Consider the following 14,219-nt stretch of genomic DNA (forward strand, 5'->3'; position numbering starts at 1 on the left):
GGATCAAATTTGTCTTAAGTTTCGTTGGATCAAGTTCGTGTGACTGTTATATATATATTTTGAGTTTTTTTTTTTTTTTTTATTTTGTGCTTTTTAATTTTATTTTATAATCAAAGTGGTCATATTCTGCAATAGATATTATATATAAGAGCATCAATAGTAGTTAACTCTCAGCCTATTTTTAGGCTTTATTTGGCACAAGATTAGTAAAGGAATGGAAAAGAATGGAAGAGAAAGGAAAAGAAGGGAAATAAAACTTAATTAATTTTTAGTTGTTATAATGATGGAAGGAAGTGGGGGATTTTAACGGAAAATAATTTGACAGTTTTTTATTTTCTCTTTTCTTCAAACTCCCCCACTTTTGGGAAGAGAGAAAAATTAAGATTTATTGATGATGTTTTCCTTCTATTTTCTTTCTTTTCCCATTTAATCCCATTTGATTTTTTAACCAAACACGAGAAATCATAGTTTCTTTTTCCTTTCCCTTCCTTTCCTTCCATTTTCTTTCTTTTCCCATTTAATCCATTTGATTTTTGGAACCAAACACGAGAAATCATATTTTCTTTTTCCTTTCCCTTCCTTTCCTTTCAATTCCTCTCTACCAAACAAAACCTTAAGAAAAGAAATTTTCCAGAGTCGGTCCTAAAGGGAGAATCTTGCTACTTACAACCATCATCATGCAAAAAAACTTCAGGTTGTGCAACATGATTCCAACAAGGCGCAGGATCGATAAGCAGCTCAACCAATTCTAGAGAGAGATGTGAAAGTCATTTTTGTTATGGCCGCTCCCCGACTTACGGCCCTAAAGCTCGAAGTTGAGCTTAAGCGAAGCTTTCGGTATTGGCTGGAGATCAATCAGATGTAATCACTGAGGACCACCTCCCAAATAGATTGAGCTTTTGCTCAAATTAGCTCGGTATGAAGTGGAAGAGACGTCGGAGTAGTAAGATATAGCAAACAATAAAAGGAAAATTAAAAAGGAAAAAAAAACAAATTGATGGATAAAAAAAAAGGGGATGACATGTGCCACCTAATCATCTATGATTTTACTTTTTAAATAGTGAATTGTTCTTTGACGCCCTAAGATTAAACAAAAAAGCCCTAATTTACTATGAAATTCCCATTATATCCTTACTGACTTCTTTCTCAATTACCCCTTTTACCTCTTTGTACTAACTCTTCCTCCCTTCATTAGTTCATTCTCTCTCTTCACTCTCTCTCCTCAACGTTACTATACTCCGGCGCACCACCGTTGCCGCTGCACTTTGGAGCTCCTTTACTTACTCAAATTCTCTCCTCCTGGAAGATCTAGCCATTTCAATCGAAGTTGCTGCTATTAAGTTTAATTTTGTTAATTTCGATGGGATTTCATTCTGTCAGTTCCCAACACCGTGGCCACCGCTCCAACCCACAGATGCTCGTCAAGACGCCGACCTCCCGTCCCCTCAAAGGTTAGTTTAATTTTGTTGTTTTTGTTTCATATGTTTTAGTAAATAAATTTAAGCAAAGTTAAATTTGAGGAATTTCAATTCTTTGAACCATAATTACACTCTTAAAGAAATTTCTTTTTGGGAACTTTAATTCTGATTGTTGGAGTGATTGTTGAAGTGAAATTAATAAAACCCCAATTTTGATGGTTTTTTCTTATTCTGGGAATTCAATATTTGTAATTGGGGGTTTTGTTTCAATTGTTGTACCCTATTGGTTGGTTGGTGAGGAATCAAATCTTCGGAGTAGGCGCTGAAACGTTGTAGTAGTCAAAGCCTCAAGGTATGATTATGCCCACTCTTGATTTAAGTGGAGTCTGTACAACTCACATTAGCAATGGTGAAGAACTGTATTTGTGTGAGTGTCCTAGAATGAGACTAGAGCTGATCTAGTGTTACCCCAGGGCAAGACTCTGTTAGATGTAGTCTTGTCAATGGTTAGACTCGATTAACCTTAGTCTTCCCTTAGGCCCTGACTGGTTTTTGGCTAGAATTAGGCTGACGCTGATCTAGTCTTGCCCTAGGGCTGGACTAAGTTAGACCTAGTGTTATCGATGGTTAAGACTCGGTTAACCTTAGTCTCCCCTTAGGGCCTAACTGGTTTTCGGCTAGTCCAATCCGTATTTGTGGTTTAGTTGTTATAGCAATAGAAGTAATTATAATTTGATTAAAAGCAAAACTGAATGATAGCTAACAAGAGCTTGTAAGTCAATAAAGGATGCAATAGTTTGGAGTTTATCATCTTCTCACCTTTGCTTTATCATGCATCTGAAATTTTCTGCTTGGCAAAACCACTTTGATATTCTCTCCCTCTGTATACTCTTGTTTCTTTAAAAAAAAAAATAACTAGCATGCGTTATTTACTACATCGTGGAAAATGTTTTGGATGTTTGCTTCTTTTTATGGCACCATATTTCATTATATTGTCATTTAACTCATTATTTATTCTTTCAATATAGTGGTTTTGTGAAATGGTTCGGCGATTACAACCGCGTCTTGTCAAGAGAGGAGATTCAAGGTGGGGCGGTTCGGGATGCTATTGATCACATGTCTCCTTTAGTTAAGAAATGGAACGATATGACGCGTCTTGCATTTTCCCAATGCATATGTTGGTCGATCGACTTAGTCCTCATTTATTTATCGGTTGTTGGTTTATACTATCAGTATACATTGTGCTTTGTAATACTGAGTACGGAGTACTTTTTACTGGTAGCTAATGTACTTGAACTTTGGTATAGCTGACTATCCAAAGAAAGTTGTAGGTGTAGAAAATGCAAAAAGAGTTGATCCTTAACCACCGTTCTCACATCATGTTCTGTTTCATATTTTTAATTGATACACTTACCCAAGTCTCCAAAAATATATAATTCTACTATATAATTGTTTTGGGGCTGTTGTTTGGGAGATTAAGGCGGGCAAATGAGTTAATTCCTCTAATACAAAGTAGCTTTCTTATTGAACATCGTTGAACATCATGTTTTTAAACAGGCTAATATATTTTATCATTGACAAAATACATCACAATCTATGTTTAATAATAATTATAAAATAATATAATGTATAATTATGTTGACCCCAATATATATCAAGTTAATAAATATGACATACTTCGTATAATAGTTTTACACTTCATCCGTATTTTATGAAGAACGGGAACAAATCTGTGAAGGGCTAGACTAGGTATAGTTCAAACAGAACCATTGTTAAGACTTAAGACTAACAGAAAATAAGTGAGGTCCATGGGATGGACTGAAGTTAACTGAGTTCTGCCCCTCGTTTACCCTAAGGGTAATTCAGATTCAATCCATGGGCTACACTAATTCTTCATGAGTCTTTCCCATAGGCTACACTAAGACGATTTCAGTCTAGCCCATGGGCTACACTCACTTAGATGTAGTCTCGCCCTATTTTTCCGAAAACGTACAAAATTTTACTAACTTGCACTACCTCGCCAACAATAGCTGTTGTAGGACCGTCTTCTTCAACCATATGAGTTACCTATTTAGATCCGGCGAGGGTTGATATTGTGATTTTTCTCCTACACGTGATGGAAATTGTGGATGTAATTGAACAAGATTGAAGAAATTTAAAGTATAATTATGAAGAATAAAGCATGCGTATGAGAGAGAAAGGGGTAACTCACTGTAATTGGGTTGTAAATGAGTGAAGAACAGTCATCCGATGATGGAGGCCGGACACATTGTCAAACCTAATTTCGTCGGATTTCATGGGGAACTCCATGAACTATGGTGGTGCTCCGGTGATTATGGATGAAGTGATGGTGGGTAGTTTGGTTGGGTGAGAGGTAAAACAAAAAAAAAATTATAAAGAAGGTATGGTAAATGAGTAAGGATAAAATAGGAAAGAGTTGTGAAAATAGGCCGTTTTTGTGTATTTGCAGGGCGCTGAATAACAATCCCCTTTAAATAATATATATGTATAGATTTTGTGTTATCTAATTTTATAATCGAGCTACTATTTTTTTTTATTTTGTTAGCAGATTTTGTTATTGCCTTGAAGCGTTTTGAACCTATGCAAAAATATGAGTTTGCCCTCTATCTTTGGGTGAGTAAAGACGTAGGTGACTTTTGCAAAGGGAAAAAATAACATACTCCCTCCATGTTTATTTAAGGGATACACTTGCCTTTTCCGGTCGTATTTATTTAAGAGATACACTTGCCATTTTTAGTAACTTACTCACTATCTAATTAAATAATACATCTAATTTACCCTATGACCCACCATCCTATTAAACAAATAATTTCATAAACCCACCCCACCTCGCAACCCCCCAAAATGACATGGTCCCCACTTGTTTACTTATTAAAATATCTACCCAACCCCACTTGCTTTATTATTTTATTTCATTCAATTTTTTTTTTCGTAATACCCGTGCCCGGCTAAGTGTATCTCTTAAATAAATACGGAGGGAGTACTTGTGAGAACTTTTTTAAGGTAGAGAAAAACTGGATTTGATTTTAGGTCTAAGATATTTTTTTCCACCTCAATACTTGTACAGACTAGTTAACAATTTTTTCTTTTACGATGAGGCACAAGAACAATACAAATCGTAAATGAGAGAAAAATATTCGAACATATGACATTTTGAATACACATACCCTCAATCTTAACTAAAGATGACACTCAAACGGCCGACCAAAGTACGACACGATAAGATAAGACAAGACAAACCACGTTAAATTTAGTGAAACTAGGCTTAGACACAAAGACACATCACGGCACAATAGTGTGTGAGCTTCGATCGTGCTTGGGCCTCCGTTTCCAAATTTCGGCACGGGCACGGCCCGACACAAAGCAAGTGGTCTTAGGCTCTTAGCACGGCTCAGCACCTCGGCAGATAGAAAAAAGTTGGATTGCGTTAATTGAATTTTTTATACGAATGTCATCCCAATTCCCAAGCAGCAGGATGAGTTAACGGCCACAAATGGCTTCTTCCTTCAACACACTGCAACGGCGGGAACTTCTCTCGCTTTCTCTCTGTAAGTGTTTCTCTACTTCTACCATTCCTTCACCCAACAATTCCTTTGCATTTCTATCTCCCAAACATGCCCTTCTTCCACTCAAGTTTCCTCCTCTCTTTTTGGTTAATGCTCCTGTAACTGTTATTAGCCCTGTTAATACTAAAATTTTCTCAAGTTTGGACTCTAATTCTTCAACTGGGACTGTGAATTTCACGAAAAGTAGTGATAATTTGGGTTCTGGGTATTCGTCTTCTGGGCAAAAAGAGGACAAAAATGGAGGGGGGTTTGAAAATTACAGTAATAATAATAGAAAATCTGGTGGGAATTTGAATTTTAGGAAAACAAGTGAAAATGGGTCTGATAATTCTTCATATAGAAAGGGTAGTAGTAGTAGTAGTGGTAGTAGAAGGTGGGAGAGAAAAATGGAGGAAGTTGTGGGGAAAGTTGCTATAAATAGTAATGTGGATGTTAGGGGAAATAATAATGAGTCTGAAAATAGGGGTCAAAAGGATTCTGGGGTTTCTTCTAGAAGGCTTAGAGATACTAATTCGACGTCGAATGTTGTTAACCGAAGTGTAGATAGAGAAGGTAGTAGAGATGATGGTTCTGTTAAGGTTAAAAAGAAGGATAAATTGTCTAAGAAGTGTAAGCTTAATTCACCAGAGTTTATGATGATGGTTAAGTTGGATATGTGCTCTAAAAGGGGGGATGTCATGGGTGCAATTTCCTTGTATGATACGGCGGTTAAGGAAGAGGTTAAGATGGGGCAGTATCATTATACTGTGCTTTTGTATTTGTGTTCTAGTGCTGCAATGGGGGTTGTTAGACCGGCTAAAAGTGGTAGTGGTAGGAGGAGTTTGGATAAAGTTGCCCCTGAAAACTTAGATGGGGCCAATGATTCTGGTGAGGAGGAAGATGATGATGTAGATGATGAAACTCAGGATAGAAAAGACCAATCTCAAAAGGTAGAAGTAAATGAGATTAGGGTAAGCGATGAGGTAAAGAAGCAAGCCCGTGAAAAAGGGTTTGAAATTTTTGAGAAAATGTGTTTGGATAAGATCCAGATGAATGAGGCCGCTTTGACTTCAGTTGCTAGAATGGCAATGGCTGTTGGTGACGGGGACAAGGCTTTTGATATGGTAAAGGAGATGATATCAGTTGGGATAAGCCCGAAATTGAGGTCTTATGGTCCTGCTCTATCAGTTTTCTCCAGCAATAGGGAAGTTGAGAAAGCCTTTGCTGTCGAAGAACACATGTTGGAGAATGGTGTTCATCCAGAAGAGCCTGAGCTGGAGGCACTACTAACAGTAAGTGTTGAAACTGGTAAAGCTGACCGGGTTTACTATGTGTTGCATAAACTTAGAACAATGGTGAGGTCTGTCTCACCTTCTACAGCAGATTTGATTGAAAAATGGTTTAAAAGCAAAGAAGCATCGAGAATAGGGAAAAGGAAATGGGATCATGATATGATTACTCAAACAATGGAAAATGTTGGTGGTGGGTGGCATGGAAAGGGATGGTTAGGTAGAGGAAAATGGAGCGTTTCACGAACCTCCATTGGAGTTGATGGTTTATGTAAATGTTGTGGGGAAAGATTGGCCTTGATTGACCTTGATCCTGAAGAAACAGAGCGGTTTGCTGAATCAGTTGCAGCAATAGCAGCAAAGAGAGAGAAGAATTCAAGCTTTCAAAAGTTTCAAGTATGGACTCCATAATAATTCTGTATGAAATATTTCTTACTGTAGTGGTTTATATCACAGATTTTTGATAGAGGATGTTCTTGGCAGAGGTGGTTAGATTACTATGGTCCATTTGAGGCTGTTGTAGATGCAGCTAACGTTGGTCTCTTCAGTCAAAGAAAATTCCAACCTTTAAAGGCATGTGTTAATTTGTACCTACATTTTCAGTGTAAGCATTCTTTCTTCGCCATCGTTAAAGATATTTTTCTCTTACCTAGGTTATGATGCTTGTAGGTCAATGTTATAGTGAATGGGATACGCCAAATGTTTTCTTCTAAAAAGTGGCCACTAATCGTTCTGCACAATAGGCGAGTTACTGGAACCAAGCTAGATAAACCTATACACCAGGAATTAGTTGAAAGGTGGAGAAATGCTGATGCACTCTATGCAACACCAACTGGATCAAATGATGATTGGTGAGTTAGTTTACTAGTTCTCGTTAGGATTGCTCGTGTTTACATGCAATACATCTTTGGTTATGTTAATAACTGGTTTTTCAGGTACTGGTTGTATGCAGCTATAAAGTTTAAGTGTTTACTTGTGACCAATGACGAGATGAGAGATCATACATTCCAGCTCCTAGGAACTGATTTCTTTCCTAAATGGAAAGAAAGACACCAGGTGAGCAAAATCTTTGCAAACTCAAAAAGGAGTTGCTTAATCAAGACTGCAATCATTTTGTTATGAGACCTGAGGATGCCAGAGTGACTTAACTACTGATGTATCACACTTTGCTCTGATTTGGAAAAAAGTCAAAAACTTCCCGTTTTTTCTCTCAAGGTGGGATAGTATTTTGACTATTTTCCTTTCGGTAGAGGTTTTTTTGGTTTCTTCCTACTCTTTACGAAGTGGTATTTATTTTTTATCCTAATTTGACCAAGGCTTAAAAGAACAAAAGGTATTGCAATAAGGAAATAATGAATTGTTGTGAAGAAACTTCTCAATTTGATAACTTTATGTTTGAACTAATATTTTCAGCAAAAAATAAAATCCATCTCATCAAACGAAGCCTTAGAAACATCATAATTTATCCACCAGAGTTTAAATCAACCTTCGATTAGTGGCCTGTCATATGATTTTCGGAAGGCATCATTGCTTATCAGTGGCTCTGTGTTTCTGTTTGATGAAGGTTCGGTTTAGCTTCTCAGAAACTGGACCTGTATTTCACATGCCACCACCATGTTCTGTTGTTATCCAGGTTAGATAACCTGTTCTCAGAATCTATGTTCACTGCAGATAATCAAACATCATTTAAATATAATGTAGTAGTTGTTTTGAATTTTGGCTCTAAACAGGAATCAGGTGACGGCCATTGGCATATCCCCATTGCTTCAGAGCACCAATATGAAGAGGATAGAACATGGCTGTGTGTTACACGCCCAAACTCTAGCATCGTGAGCCAGAGTCAAAACGTTGGAGCACATTCAGCAAAAGGTAATCATGTAGCTTACTTTGACATGTATAGATCTCATACAAATTGTGTGTCCTTTAGGAGTTAATAGAACTTGTTTTAATTAGATTCCGAAGAGGATATCAAAGACCAGAGGAAATATAGTAGCTCAAATTCTCACTCTTCTCGGCAGGTTAAAGCTCAATCAGCTGCTCGTAGTAAGCAAGAAACTGAAGAAGTAGTTCCTGTTAGCCACAGAAATACGCTTCCAAAATCAAACCATCTCCCTTTCTTGAAGGCTATAAAGGCTGCTGAGAAACGTGCTGGGTGTGTGATTGATTTTCAGATATGATGCGATATGATACAACCTAAAATGGTTAATCTTTGTACTATGGAAGACTGCTAACTCAAACTCAGCACTGGAATATATGTCTTCTGAGCCCAAAAGTTTTGCTGATGTGATGACTGGTAGGTAGGAATAATATTTCTGCTACTTCTTTGGCTTGGCAACCGCCGATGCCAGATGATGTGCCAGATTTATATTCACATGGAAAGAATGCAGATTCTAGATTACTGGCCAAAACATATTTTTGGAGTGCGAAAAAATGGCATCTTAGTGTTATTCATGAGTTAGCTCAAGGAACTGTAAATTTCAGCAGCTGCCCTTCTCTTTCTATCTATTGGAAATTTATATGGATTTTTCTCCAAAATTTATACTACAAAGAAATTTTTTGCATTGCAACTTCACAATACCAGGAATCATAACACTTGAATGTTGAGGTCACCACTCACCAATGGGCCGGTTAAGGACCAACCCACCTGTGCCCGTCCCAGCTAAAGCTCAGCCCAGTTTTGAATCAGCAATTCGGCACCCCCCCCGGTTTCCAAGCAGTCCGTGCAGACGGTGCGGTTCATCCATTTCCTGGGCTCCAGAATGAACAACAAGAAGCCCACTGGGCTGCCTCAGTAAAGTAAGTTTTCCTTGGAGTGAAAATTTTCAAACCCTTGAAAAAACTGCAAAAATAACAAGCCTTCAACGGGCCGGTCATCCGTCTGACACCATGTACTTATGCTTCCCTATGCTTGATTATCTCGGCTCAGCCTCGCCTAGTCTGGCCTGTGGCTGCCTCTACTTGAACATTCTGAAGTACTACTTATGTCTGCACATAGGTAAGTACCATTAGCATGTTAGTGAACAACTGAACAACTACCCATAATGGAAATACTATTTAGTTTTTAAGGAGTATTAATAAATGCTTCATAAGGTCTAGACGGCTAGACCTGATCATCTTGACCGCGGCTGACAAATTAATGACGGGGTTGGACAAAATTTTAGGCCCATTTTTGTGCCCAGTTCTATCCGATTAAAAAAATTTGGCGGATTTTGGGCAACTCAAAAGTGGTCTGGTCCGAATAGCCTGTTATTTTTTATTCGAATAGCGGCTTTGGGCACAAAATTTTGGCTTGAAATCCAGTCCGACCTGTGATAATGGGCTTATTTTTTTTAATTACAACATGGCCCACCTTTTAATGAAATCTAATAAGGTCGTGCCTTGGCGCGATGGTCAAGTGTCTACTTGTTATCCGCTAATAAGTTACAGGTTTGATCAAATACTTTATAAGTACTCCGTACTCAAGACACAAGTTCACGGGTGCTGCATACTATTTAGAATAATTTTGCATTAATGTTGGAAAGAATTGGATTTTTGGGGACAAGTGTGATTTTGTTTTCTTGTATGAAATTGTTGTTCTGTTGTCACAAACTGCCAGATTAATCACGAGTCTACACTTTCCTGTTAATCTTTCTTTCTTCCTATCAGTACAAAACACACGTCAATCATTGAAACATGACAAAACTAAAAACTGTTTAATTATACCATCATTAATTCATTTCTTCATACTATATTCTTCACTTTCCTTAAAAACTAAGAGAGAGAAAGATTTAGTGAGTGAGTAAGAATGTTGAAATCAGGTCTCCATGCAAATAATGATATTCTTGGAGCTGATTCTGGTGACTGTCTTCGTTTCCTCGAGTCTCTTAAGGTATGTTTCTGTGTGCCGCGATGGGTGTTATTAATGTTAAGTTAATTGCTTAATGTTTCTATTTTTGGATTATTGTTATACTTAGCCCTTAGTGTTGCATAAAAATGTCATGTTCCTACTACCTTAGTTTTTCTTTTTCCCTACTTTTTATGGGTGTTTTGTGATTACCTTTTGTTGGTAGTTTGGAAAATGTGCTTAATTTTACTCTGTTGCTTAATTTCAAACAGATTTCAGAACTTTGAGAACTTGCTCCTTTTTTATTTTGAGGAAATCGTTAAGCACAAGTATTATTGCAAATCAACCTCTGACAAAGCGATAATACTTCGAGGGAAAGAGTTCATACAAACTAATTCGGAACTTCGAGACCTTATATTATATCATACGAAGTACTTTATATGTAATAGTGTTGGTGTGTGTTACTTGGACTCTTTATTTTTAACTTTAAATACCAGTGTTGGTGTTGGCCCCTTGACATTGGGACATGTGTATGAACAGTACGATGCTTCAGTTTGGACCAAAATCATGCAGTTTTTTCACAAGATAGTCGTGTCGGACACTTGGACACGTACTTATGTCCGGTTTAGGTATCCAAGTCCGGGTAACATAGGTGTTGGTTATGTGGTTGATTTTTCTCCAATTCTACAAAATTTTGTAGGAGCTAAAGGAATTGAGGGCTCAGATTCATAAAGCTGCTGATTATTGTGAAAAGTCATACCTGAAATCTGAGGATAAGGCAATGTGAGTTATAGTTTTCTTCACCATAAATACAGTTTAGTCATTAGTGTATCCATAAAATCATTTGATTCTTTCTGCTGATGACAAGCACAAAAAGAATTTGCGTTCTCAAATGATAAGATAAGGGTTTGTCATCATTGTGGAAGTTTCATTTTCCTTACGTTTAACATCTTCCCCAGGGGAAAAAGAAATAATAAAATCTCATAATTTGCAATCAATTCATTCCATATTTCCTTTTTAGAGGAGGACAGATTATTACATTAGAATTATGTACTAGATATATTAATAACAATATGTTATGTTTTTGGTTAAGTACAGTGTGTTGGAGGACACAAAGGAGTATCTATGTAGGGCTATTGTTACAGTTGTTGATCACCTTGGATGTGTTTCTGCTAGTCTTGATGGCTGCATCCAAAAGAGTGACCGAGTTGACGAAACTCAGCGCCGAATCAACTGTATGAAACAAGTTAGTAGTACTCTAAAAACCAAACTTCCTTGATGCCCTTGAGTACTGATATATGAAACACATCATTTTCATTTGTCTAATATTGATTGATTTACTTGGTGTTGTAACAGAAACTTGATTCATGTGATCAGTACAAGCATAACTTCACCTTGACTAAATTACGATGGAGTAAGGATCTGCCAAGATATTATCCTCGATATATCTCACCGACATGTATGTTCTATGTGTGTGTTATCGTGTCTCTCTTCACACGCATTTTAAAATTTTAATTTATGAAAACAAGTTGGAATTAATTTTTTGATTTTCCTGCCTTTTATACAGCTGATTCAAGTAAAAAATTGAGCTCGGACTCGAGGTACCACTTTCTTGAGTCTTTTTATGTGGATTTTTGTAAGATATTTTATTTTTATTATATAGGCTGTGTTTTTTGGGATCATTTGACAGCAAATTTTGTTTTTTTTCCTCTGTTTGGTTTGGAGTGTAGAAAATTTTCTGGAAATTTTTCATTCTGCAAGAAAGGAACGCCACATTTTCCTTCCCTATCCCTGACCTTCCTCCTCTTTCCCTACCGTCCCTTCCACTCCATTGTCTCCCTAACTTGTTTTATCAAGGATTCCAAACAATGGGAAACGAAGTTCTCCATTGAAAATCGCAATCCCATAGTTATTTCCCACTTTTATTTACCAGAATTATGTTTGTGTATCGCGTTTTAGGATTTTACATGTGTGATAAGATCCTTGTTTATGCAGGGAACCTGATCAGCCAACTGAACTCAGAGGAGTTAGTGTGCACGAGTTCAAGACAGTTGAAGAAACGCCACTTTTTGGCTCTAAGAGGATATGTCTAGGTACAAGTCCAAGGTCACCACTTGACATTACAGCCAAAGAATTTAATGGTAACACAAATTTCTGTTTCAAAATGAAACCAGTTTCACAATTTTCATGCTTAATTCCTTGGTCTATGAATGAAGTTAACAATTTTATGCATCGACTGTATTTTAGTCATGCCCGTTTGTGATGGATTCTCAGTTGCACTTGCACCCAAGTTGATCAGGAATCCTCCTTTCCATTTCCAGGTGAATATTATTTAATTGTGGAGCTGAGTTTTTTTATAAGAACATTGTGATAGAAAACTGATTTTGACTTGAAATTTGCAGGATAATAAGAAACTCGGTGGGATCAGAAGACTACTACAGGCAATGCAGTGGAAATCTGTGAATGAAGAAGAGATCATATCATCAGTGGTTCTTCGAAGAAGTAAAAGGAGGCCGTCTAGATTGCTTAAGCTTAAACTTTAAGCATCATTGTTGAGTTCTTGATCATTTTGGAGAGGCAATTGCATGTATTTTATTGTTTTGTTATGCAGAGACAGACAGTTTGCAAAGATCTGCCACTCTGCTAAACATGAACATGGCCCCTGCAAGATCGAGCTGTTTGAACTCTGCAATGTCGCGTAAACTCAGAAGCAGCAAGCAGTGCATGGAGGAAGAAGAATATTGTGTAATCCTGTAAATGTCAAGGCTGTAATTGTGGATACATCACATATATGCTATATTTGGCTTAAATGTATGTGTCTTTTCTGATGTGTTAAATATGTCAAAGAGACACGTAAATCTACTGTCTTTTATTACACTTTTGACATTTTCAATGGCTTGCGTTATGATAAATTACACACAAAACTTGAACACCCTGGAAAGTAAATAATACCAGGTAAGTACTTGCAATGGTTTGATTGACAACCGACACTTACACGAAAAATGTGCTACCAGTCTCCGGCTTTATTTCCTATGATAAATATGCTATATTTTGCTGAAATGTATGCGCCTTTTGTGATGTGTTACATATGTCAAAGAGACACGTAAATCTACCGTCTTTTGCTCAATAGAGTCCTTACACATTTGACATTTTCAATTGCTTACGTTGTGATAAATCACACAAAAAGGTTGAACATCCTGAAAAGTAAGTAATACCAAGTACTTATATTTGTAATAGTTTGATTGATTGACAACTGACAAATAGCACGAAATATTGTGCAACCAGTTTTCGTAGGAACGAGAACTAAGGTTTGTATGAGAAGCTGAAATTCCGGTATTGAAATAAGTTCCGATCTTTATCCAGAAATGAAACTCCCTTGACATACAACTTTCGAAGAAGTGATTTATCTTAGGTCTGTGAAACGATCACTTAGCTCGTCACAATCAAGACTTATAAATACGTTAATCTTAGTGTACCCGGAACAAGATAAATTTTGTACAAAATATTCGTGGAAAGCTTCAAACATAATATTTATGCATTTTGTGAAGGTTTGAAACTTGGGTTTCATCACATGGTTTTTGCTGGTTCATTCACCTTAACTCAAGATAGAGACACCGTGTACGTGTACATTTGGATTATTGGTCAATTAAATCTTGTCATTTTGAAAACTTATGTTTTTTATTTTATTTTTTGACATGAGCTTAAAGACAAAAAAAAACTAAGGAAAATTAGTAAAAGAATGACGTAAAGAGGCAGCCGTCCTTACAAGGTTGTGCGCCTCTTCCACTCTATCACGACCAACGTTGTTGATGTTGCACTAGTCAAAGGAATTCTCGGCGTTCCTAATTTTATTAATTGTCCACATTAGTTGCACATCCAGAATTTCATTAGATAACAGAAGTTGAAGAATTCATTTCGAATCTGAAAGGATTGTAATGCGAGCAATAGAAGCTTGTGACGCCCTCCGGCTCCGGAAACCATGAAGACAAGCAGTAGCCTCTGTTTGCAAAGCAGAAGTAGAGGTCCTCGCACTCGAGCCACCTAAAACTCTGTCGGTACCATTATCTTTAGGGATGTCAATGGGGCGGGGCGGATGCGGATGTAGGTCCCTCCATCCCCATCC

The 14,219-nt window shown here is 37.2% G+C and overlaps 2 protein-coding genes across 5 annotated transcripts; both read left to right on the forward strand.

The window, feature by feature from the left end:
• The first annotated feature begins 4,720 nt into the window (after positions 1-4,720).
• LOC110801280 (proteinaceous RNase P 3) lies at positions 4,721-8,834 on the forward strand. Of its 2 annotated transcripts, none has more exons than XM_022006625.2 (7): positions 4,721-6,669; positions 6,757-6,846; positions 6,943-7,124; positions 7,209-7,329; positions 7,838-7,906; positions 8,004-8,142; positions 8,227-8,834. In XM_022006625.2, the coding sequence occupies exons 1-7, from the start codon at positions 4,933-4,935 to the stop codon at positions 8,448-8,450; spliced, it is 2,562 nt and encodes an 853-aa protein (XP_021862317.2). In that variant the 5' UTR covers positions 4,721-4,932; the 3' UTR covers positions 8,451-8,834. The 2 variants fall into 2 exon arrangements, with proteins under 2 accessions (XP_021862317.2, XP_021862318.2); XM_022006626.2 differs by having other exon boundaries at positions 4,743-6,669; positions 8,292-8,834.
• Positions 8,835-9,970: 1,136 nt separating this feature from the next.
• On the forward strand, positions 9,971-12,973 carry LOC110801281 (probable protein ABIL5). 3 transcript variants are annotated; one of them, XM_022006629.2, is made up of 8 exons: positions 9,971-10,141; positions 10,797-10,879; positions 11,195-11,342; positions 11,453-11,555; positions 11,664-11,697; positions 12,092-12,237; positions 12,371-12,417; positions 12,499-12,973. In XM_022006629.2, exons 1-8 carry the CDS (start codon positions 10,058-10,060, stop codon positions 12,637-12,639), a joined length of 786 nt encoding a protein of 261 aa, XP_021862321.1. In that variant the 5' UTR covers positions 9,971-10,057; the 3' UTR covers positions 12,640-12,973. The 3 variants fall into 3 exon arrangements, with proteins under 3 accessions (XP_021862321.1, XP_056692978.1, XP_021862319.1); XM_056837000.1 differs by having other exon boundaries at positions 9,974-10,141; positions 11,453-11,510; positions 12,344-12,417; XM_022006627.2 differs by having other exon boundaries at positions 9,982-10,141; positions 12,344-12,417.
• Positions 12,974-14,219: the final 1,246 nt, after the last annotated feature.

This window comes from Spinacia oleracea, chromosome 2 (assembly GCF_020520425.1).
Source record: "Spinacia oleracea cultivar Varoflay chromosome 2, BTI_SOV_V1, whole genome shotgun sequence".
Classification (NCBI taxonomy): domain Eukaryota; kingdom Viridiplantae; phylum Streptophyta; class Magnoliopsida; order Caryophyllales; family Amaranthaceae; genus Spinacia; species Spinacia oleracea.

Bases quoted from the DNA above. Each gene is read 5' to 3' on its own strand.
- LOC110801280 (XM_022006625.2), top strand. From the start codon at position 4,933: ATGGCTTCTTCCTTCAACACACTGCAACGGCGGGAACTTCTCTCGCTT. The intron at 7,125-7,208 runs GTGAGTTAGTTT...CTGGTTTTTCAG, and splicing joins ACTGGATCAAATGATGATTG to GTACTGGTTGTATGCAGCTA. The intron at 7,330-7,837 runs GTGAGCAAAATC...TGTTTGATGAAG, and splicing joins AATGGAAAGAAAGACACCAG to GTTCGGTTTAGCTTCTCAGA.
- LOC110801281 (XM_022006627.2), top strand. From the start codon at position 10,058: ATGTTGAAATCAGGTCTCCATGCAAATAATGATATTCTTGGAGCTGAT. The intron at 12,238-12,343 runs GTAACACAAATT...ACTGTATTTTAG, and splicing joins TACAGCCAAAGAATTTAATG to TCATGCCCGTTTGTGATGGA. The intron at 12,418-12,498 runs GTGAATATTATT...TGAAATTTGCAG, and splicing joins ATCCTCCTTTCCATTTCCAG to GATAATAAGAAACTCGGTGG.